Consider the following 8,088-nt stretch of genomic DNA (forward strand, 5'->3'; position numbering starts at 1 on the left):
AGGGGTGGAAGTTTTGCAATCCGGGCCTGAAGCCGTCTGCAGATAAGCCTGGCGGGACGTCTGGCGTGGGGTGGGGGACAAAGGAGACCCTCCACCCCACTCCTTGGTTTGACTTTTTGGACCGCCCAGGGTTCAGTCAGGGGATGGGCTGTCCTTCGTCTTCCCGTGGAGCGTGTGCCAAATAAACGGAACTAAGCGTAAGGTGAACTGCTCCAAGGTCACTGTTTGCAGAGCGGCGGTGCGCGGAACAACTGGAATCCTCCTTTGTAAGTGCCACGCCCGTCCCTAGCCTGCGCCTCAGTCCGAGTCCGGGAGGAGTTTGACTGCAGCTACCGAGGCCGGCAGCCCGCGGCGGCGGGTGAGCAGTGTCTGGGTTCAGAAGAAAGCCGCAGGTGGGCGCAGAGCTGTGTGCAGCCCCCCGCGCCGCCGCACCCCACGGGCCCGGAACTGGTGGGCGCTCAAAGGCTCACGGGGGTTCCCAGGGAGCCTACGTGGGCCTAAGGATGGGTGGCCCCAAGGATGGGTGGCCCCAAGTAAGCCTAGAAAAAAAGCCCAGAGAACTAAGTGGCCAGGTGCCCTGACAGATCCTGGTCTCCAAGAACCACGAGCGGAGGTTTTCGAGGCTTGGTTAAGTCTGCTGTGGGCAATCAGCAGCAATACTCCCTCCCCCGCCGCCTCCCCTCCCCGCCAACACCCATTGTCCAGACTTCCCAGTGGGGTGAGGAAATAGCCCCATTCCATTTCAAGGAAAAAAGAAGATAAACAAAACATCCCCACCCCCGCATGACTACAGTATCCAGTTAGAGATTCTAGAGCCTTCCGTGGAGGTAGGGGATGGGTGAGGCCCTGTTAAAGCTGAAAACGATGGAGGAAGCAAAATGAGATCTTTAACACAAAGACGAAAACCCCAACAGTACAGAAGACAGAGCTATGCCCGTTCCCTTATTGAACCACATTTATTAAAAATGACTAAGACTGTACATAAAAATCCAAGATCTCTAAAAAGCCTATAGGAGCTGTGGTATCAGGTTTTAGTTTCTTCACATTACCAAGTTAGGGAGAGGGGATGGCACAAGAAAAGGATGAAATAGAAGTTTTCCTTAAACATGGTTCAAGTTAGTACAGAGTAGCTGAATACATTCTTAACTATCTAAGAAGTAAACAGAATATTCCCAGATATCATGGGGATGATGAAACTCTCCCCTTGCCCCTGCAGCTGTTAAGTGATTTGCAAATTCTTTACAAAGCCAAAGCACCAGTCTTACATTATCCCAGACATCTATGTAGACTATTTGTACAATATATACCACATTATTCTACAGTGTATCTAAACACACAACTGTACACTTTTAAATTCTCTTTTATTTTTTTTTTTGGTGACTCCTTCCCTTGCTCTCTCCGGAGTCCTACTGGCCACCCCAGCACACAGCAGAGGCCTAGCAAGTCTCAAGTGAGGCAATCCTGGACCAGGACAAACATGGCTTGTTCCAAAAGCCGGGGGGTTAAGGAATCAAAGTCAGGTGAAACCATCACTTTCACAAAAGCTTTTCTTGACTCCTGGGCCTAATATCTTTTGCCCCTGGCAGAATGTAACAGCAAAACGTCTCCTGCTGAAACTGAAGGCCCAGCCCTCTTTCAGAAGCAAAACACCTTAACACTCGGCTTCTATTTGCTTAAGAATTTACAAATAGAAATGAGAATCAAAGGTTTTAACTAATTTCATAGCACTGGACACTCAATGTTCACAGCCTGCTTCTTTGAATGGTTAGTGTCTCTCCAATAAATAAATACAGAACCTTGGATACCCTTTGAATTTTAAAATACCTTAAAGTCTTCCATTAATCTTATTTTTTTAAAATGCTAGGTTTGTTTCAGTTACCTGCAGCAATCAAAAAGCTTTGGCACCTTCTTTTAGAGAATTGCACAACACAGGATGCATCAAGGTGGAAGGCAAACATCTTTTTGGCAACCTAGGCAAAGAAGACAACAACAACCACCACCAAGTCCATCTGCAAAAAGTTAGCTAAGTTTTGAGGTTACAATAACTCTTTAGGGTGTTGTGTAAAAAGCGTAATACCCTCCCATGCCTTTTGAGGTGTCTTTACTATATTCTTCAGCATTAATGTCCTCACACTTTATGGAGGGTGAATTTTCATTACTGGAGTTGCTAGGAGACAGCCGCCTTCGCTTACAAGCGCTGGTGTATACTCCCGAATCATTGGAATCTAGAGATTTGATGGAAGGAGGTGTCTCTATCCAAGAAGAGCCAATTTCCTCTTTCACTTTCTCCTTGGAGAGCTGATCTTCGGAGAACACAGTGGGGCTTGTTCTGGAGGTCCATGGTAGTCCAGCTGCCATCTTCCTCTGGTAAGAACCTCGACCTCCCCACCCTGCCATTGCAGGAAAGGTTGGGTCGGGGTAATACCCCAGGGCATGGGATGTCTGAAGGGGCAAGGATTTAATGCCATATGGGAGCAATGTGCTAGAAGTATATTCAGATTCATAGGAACCGATGTCTAGTTTGTTGGTCCCAGGTTGTTGGACAGGAGTGACAAGCCACCGCTGGGGAGGGTTGGCCACCTCTTCGCTCTGTTGGGGTGAAAGGAGGCCGTTGGTCTGTGGCACGGTTCTCTCGCCATTGTAATAGCGGGCTTGAGGTAAAGTGTTGACAAAGGGCTCCGGGAAGAAGGACTGAACGCCGTACCGACCTCCAGGGACAATCTGATGGGATCTAGGAGAATCCGTGGGAGATGGAGTTAACCTGTCATTTTCTGAAGCGGTGTACATGCTACAATATAAAGAGAAACACTTAAAAAAAAAAAAAACCCTAATGTTGTCCCCAAACAAACCACCTCCCAGAAACGAAAAAGGCTTGTGTTGGTTATCTGTACTGAAAGTGCTGGTCTGTTGAGCTAAAAGGACAGAGGCAGGAGATGCAGTGATCCATTTACCTGGATGCTTGGCTTACTGGGAAAAATTTCCCACCATGTAAGAAAAAGTTTCTCCCTAGGCATCAAGTATTTAAACTATAGAAAATCTACCTTTACTAGTCCTAGAACATGAAAAACTCAGATCAAACCTTCTTTGTCAATGTGATGGAAAAAACACTGGCTGTGGTGGTAGAAAACTCAGATTTTAAAAGCAGGAGGGCCTTGCTGTTTCATGTTGTGAAATTACATTCTCTTAGTTTCAGTTTTTTCTTATGTTAAAAAAAAAAAGTGGGGCTGGGAGGGAGTAATAATATCTGCTCTTGGGAGGATGAAAAAGTGGATCAAACAAAAAGAAAGGTATATAAATGCAGATTGTTAAAATTTCAAGTCTTCACTCAAATGCTAAAAAAAACTCTTCATTTTTAAGTCCTTAACATTTCTTCAGAAATTAACACAACCCTTCTGAGAAAATTCTAAAGCAAGATTAGTAAAGGAAAAAAAATTGGAAAAATAAAAATATGTAAAAATCCCACAGGTCAAAGCTCTTCCTAAAATATATTCTCAGCAAAGTGCCTGTTGATGTATGTCCTGTTCAGAGATGATCATGCAAGTGTGGATAAAAGCTGTACTTACGAATCATAGTTGTCTCTGAAGCCTTTTGCAAAGGGGTTATGATCAATCTTTAGTTGAGTAATCTAGATAGGGGAGAAAAACAGTCATTGAGTGCTTTATCATGCTGGACCTTAGCTTTAGAGATTCTTGAGATGTTTGGGACACTCACATCAGTGTTTTGGTAGGCGGTCACTGCAATGAATTGCGTTTCTGAGAAGGTAAAGGTCTGGGTCTTTGAGGGCTCATTCAAGTCTTCTACACCATCCTCTGTAACTTCAACAATATGCAGTCGGGGTTGGTATTTGTGTAAGGACTGTAAGACTATCATCTGGAAAGAGTACAGAAAAAAAGTTGCTAAATCTAAAAAATCTCTTAGTGGTTCAACAAAATTAGATTTTGACAAATTATGTATTTTGGCATGGGACTTCTAAACGCCTCGCACTAACAGCTTTGTTTATGGCAACTTTAAAGGTTTCGTTATTACCCCCCCTTTTTTTTTTTGAAATTTAAAACATGGCTGGGTGTGTGGTTTTGATAGATATGCTTTCCTCTTGGTTTCCTAAACTCCCAAAATACTTCAGTATTTCTGTTCTTAATAGTCAACTCACTGTTATTGAATCCAATAAGAAAGTGAAGATGAGAAAGGTCAAAAGAACAAAAAAGTTTAGAAATGGGCGAGCAAACAGGTCACAAATGCAAATATTATAAATACAGTGAAAAGAGTAGGGACTCTTATTAGAAAAAAGACTTATAGTCAGAGCCAGAAGATACCCCCTCCTGCTCTGTCACTCTACCTGGGTGTTGTTGTTATTTGCGCCTTTGTTATTGGTGAGTTTTAATTTCCCAAATGATATCTCCTGTCTCATCCAGTGGGAACCAGTATTAGGAGACTCTGGGTGAACATACATTTTGTTGCCTAAGAGAAAATGAAACAAAACACAAAACCCAAGCATATAGGGCTGTTTACAAATGGGGACAGGGGAGGGATGTCCCTTAGCTATGGGCAAGATATAAGAGCTAGACTTACAGCTGGTCTCCCAGCAAAAGTTGCTTAAAGAGGCCAGTGGAGACCAGCAGGACTACATCGATATCCCTCCCAGGCCCCTGTGCTTCCAGCCTTCCTTGCACTAGGGACTCGCCTGAATGGCATTTCAGAATTTAGAAACGGAGCTAACAGGAGATGACTCTTGAAGGTCAATTTGGGACCTTCTAAAGCTGTAAGGGCAACATCCAGTGGAAGAGAGTTGGACATTTATGGGTGAACAAAATGTCCCCCACTTTCTCAAGTGAACATTAGAATCCCAGGAGCCCTTCCCACCTGGAGAGCTTATGACTACTAGTATCTTAAACGTAGGGATTGGGGGGTGGGGTGATGTCTTAGTTAAAGGTTCTAAATATCTATATATTGGCAGACAAGAAATCTGACTTAGCAAATTCTCCTCTCCGTCAAACAATCAACACAAAGAAACTCATACTAACACCTCTAGGCCTCAGAATGGAAGGGAAAAAAAAGTGCTACATTTAAATGTGAGTTGTCTGAGTTGAGGGTTCCGATTTCTTCCCGCCCGTTCCTCCCGGGACCGAGTCTCTTCTCTGCTCACCCTGCATATTATTGTCTGCTTTGCCGCAGGTCACCCATTTGCCCCCTTGGAATCGCCAGTGGTTGGGGTCCGCCAGCACCACCTCTACAAACACATTGTAGTGGGCGGTGGGATTGAGACCGTTTATGTTGAAGCTCAGGAAAGGAAACATGCGCCTGTGCAAGGGAATAGAACCAGAAAAATCGATTTAAATTGGGATGTCCTAGAACGGGCCCAGACCCCGGCGGGTTCCCCAGACACCTGGGATAGGGTTGGAGCACATTTAAAAGTTTGCAATGAACAGAAGGCGGGTAGATCAAGTGGTCTGAAACTATGTAAAATATTTTTGAGTTGGCAACTCTTGGAACCTTTCTCTTTTCAAAAAAAAAAAAAAAAAAAACTTGTTCCAACATTAGTATATCCCAAATTCGCGTGCTTCTGAACGCTCATATTCTCGGCTCTTTCAGACGCTCATTAAAATTTTTCTCCTAGAATGTTAAAAACTACTAATTTTTAAATGCACCATTTTAAAAAGTACCAGAGGACAATATTAGGTTATTCTTGTTAAAAATATATAGTAAACTTTAGGCTAAAAGTCCCCTTTGAGTGCCCCTCTTTCAACACCCACCTCTCCCTTTCCCCAGAAGTAGCTAGTGTTAGCAGTTGGATGTATAGCAGAACTTCCTCGCGCACCGAACCCGAGCCAAGTCTGGCTCTAGGGCAGGTCTAACCATCTACTCGGACCAAGCTTCCGAGGCCGGCGCTCTAGCCCTCACGCCCACCTCCTGGAGACGCCCCGTGGAGACCCTGGCGCCTAAAACTGCGGGAGCCCATCTACTGCGCTCAGGTGGCCAGCTCTTGAGCCTTCCCTACCCGTGGCTCCTTGCCTGCCTGCAGGCATGCACCCGCATACCGCCGAGCAGGAGGATCTAACGAATCCAGCTTGTGTACATGCCCTAATTTCCATTTCCGCCTCCTCCAGGTCTGTTCAGGTGAGGATGATGGGAGGGAAAAGCGGCGTACAGCCGTAACATCGGCATCCTGCAAGAGCCGCCGGTGCACTGACAGAGAGGGACACCGCATTGGAGATGCGGTGTCTACGGAGATTTATTGCGCGCGGTGAAACACTCTAAGCACGGCGCGGAACGACTGGGTTTAGCTCCCTCATCCCGGACCTTCCCCAGGACCACACGTTCATTTATCCCCGAACCCAGGGTCCCCTCCACGCTGCGCTCACCTGCCCTGTTTCGTAATGATCATCTCAGTTTGGTGGCGGTGGAATTTGAGCCACAGAGGCCGGTTGCACAGGTAGACGTGGGCACGGAAGTTAGAACCTGGAACCCCCAGGCCCCCCAGTCCTCCGCAAGATCCCGCTGCTGCGGCTCCAGGGTACGGCCCGTAGAGCGGAGTCCCCTGGCTGTACTGATAGGTGCCCGGGCCGCCGCCCCCGCCGCTGCTACCGCCCGCGCCACTGCCCGCGCCGGCTCCTGGGCCGAACTGCGCCCTCCCAGGTGGGCACACAGCTGCGGGGAAGCCGCCGGGGGGCAGCATGGAGCCGTAGGGGTAGCGCGCCCCGTTAGGAGCCGGGTACACAGGTCCGTGGGGGGCCCCAGCCGCTGCCTGGTACGGGAAGAGTGAGCAGGGCGCAGCCAGCTCCGACCCCTGAGGCCCGGGGGACTGGAGGTAGTAGCGCTCGGAGCTCAGGCTGTCCATGGAGTAGCGCGCAGTGGCCGCAGCCGCGACGGCGGCGGCGGCGGCGGCTGCAGCGGCAGAAGGCAGCTCCTCCTCCCCGCAGGGGGAGCCCTTGCGGCCGTCCGGGGGCCCTGGCTTGGCCACTGCCGCAGCGCTGGCAAATGCGTCCCCGGCGTCGGTGTCACTAAGCATGGCCGCGGGGGCCCCCGCGCTGGCTGCTGCGGGCTCCCCGCTCACCGCCTCGCAGGAGAGACTGCCGGAAAACTTCTTGGACGCTTTGTCTAAGTCCAACTTCTGAGGAGAGGGGGCTGCGCCGGGGAGGTGGCCGGTGCTCCCGCCGCTGCCGCCTCGCGCACTCTCCAGCGGGTAGAAGTGCGCGCCAGGCAGGTTCACTGAGCTCACCAAGAGCTGCTCCCCTAACTGCATGCTTTGCAAAGCGCAGACGGCAGCTGGCTGCTTCCTCTTCTCCCGTGGCCTTATTATAAAGGCAGGATGGGGGAGCCAGCGCCCTCTTCCGAGGGGAAGGTAACTTCCCCTTCCTCCCGCGCCGGGGCTACCCACCTGCCGACTCGCGGGCCGCTACTGCGCGCACTGGCGCGCCCTGAATCCAGCGTCCTTTCCGGAAGGAAAGCGCCGTGAGTTGGAAAGCAGGAGGTGGAAACTAACCCAGAAGCCCTCTCCTTTTCCTTCCTCGTACCTCTTGCTCCTCAGAACCCCCACCCTCCTCCCAGACTCACACGCTGGAAGAAGGGAACTTAGATCTTTGTCCCCATCCACCCACTAGCCCGCGCCTTTCTGCCCTTTTTCGATTGCCAAAGCATCGGTCAAGTTGACCACTTGGAAACTTATGGGCTGTCACTAGCTGCTTTATATATTTGCGGCCAGGGAGGGGCTTCGCGGCCTCACAGCCCGGAGACCCTCCTATTGGCTGATGGAGGTGACACTAATTCAATTAGGCATTTACTAATTGGATCAAGTCGCCTGCTACTTTCTTTTCCTTTAGCCTGATTTTTTTTTTTTTTGAGACTGCCTCCCGCTGTGAGAATCAATCCTGGTGTCTGTAATTTCGCCGGAATTTAGGGGGACAAGTTTTGGGGTCTCCGTAGCAGTATCCATCCTTGGCACATTAGTCATCTCAGCCCTCTGCTGGAGGAATGAGATGGCTGGAGCAGATTTTAGAGACCAGAGAAAGCCTCTTCTAGCTGATTGCTTGCAGGGAAGCGCCCGTCCCGGAGGCTGGGGAAAGTGGGGCGACTTGGAGACAGGCCCAAGGA

General features: G+C 49.2%; 1 protein-coding gene across 4 annotated transcripts; it reads right to left on the bottom strand.

Moving 5' to 3' along the window:
- Positions 1 to 934: 934 nt before the first annotated feature.
- EOMES (eomesodermin) lies at positions 935 to 7,661 on the bottom strand. 4 transcript variants are annotated; one of them, XM_011961515.1, is made up of 7 exons: positions 7,607 to 7,635; positions 6,360 to 6,695; positions 5,144 to 5,298; positions 4,337 to 4,458; positions 3,712 to 3,870; positions 3,564 to 3,625; positions 935 to 2,788 (listed from the first exon to the last, which is right to left on the bottom strand). In XM_011961515.1, exons 1-7 carry the CDS (start codon positions 7,633 to 7,635, stop codon positions 2,050 to 2,052), a joined length of 1,602 nt encoding a protein of 533 aa, XP_011816905.1. In that variant the 3' UTR covers positions 935 to 2,049. The 4 variants fall into 4 exon arrangements, with proteins under 4 accessions (XP_011816905.1, XP_011816906.1, XP_011816904.1 ...); XM_011961516.1 differs by lacking the exon at positions 6,360 to 6,695 and having other exon boundaries at positions 7,376 to 7,661; XM_011961514.1 differs by having other exon boundaries at positions 935 to 2,731; positions 6,360 to 7,661.
- Between the last annotated feature and the right edge of the window lie 427 nt (positions 7,662 to 8,088).

Source organism: Colobus angolensis, unplaced genomic scaffold, assembly GCF_000951035.1.
Source record: "Colobus angolensis palliatus isolate OR3802 unplaced genomic scaffold, Cang.pa_1.0 Scaffold56, whole genome shotgun sequence".
Lineage (NCBI taxonomy): Eukaryota > Metazoa > Chordata > Mammalia > Primates > Cercopithecidae > Colobus > Colobus angolensis.

What these genes read in the sequence shown, in the direction of transcription:
- EOMES (XM_011961513.1), bottom strand. Translation starts at nt 7,240, where the DNA reads ATGCAGTTAGGGGAGCAGCTCTTGGTGAGCTCAGTGAACCTGCCTGGC. An exon ending in ATCATTACGAAACAGGGCAG is followed by an intron (nt 5,299 to 6,359) that starts GTGAGCGCAGCG and finishes TCCCTTGCACAG; the next exon opens with GCGCATGTTTCCTTTCCTGA. An exon ending in CCGCCTACCAAAACACTGAT is followed by an intron (nt 3,626 to 3,711) that starts GTGAGTGTCCCA and finishes TCCCCTATCTAG; the next exon opens with ATTACTCAACTAAAGATTGA.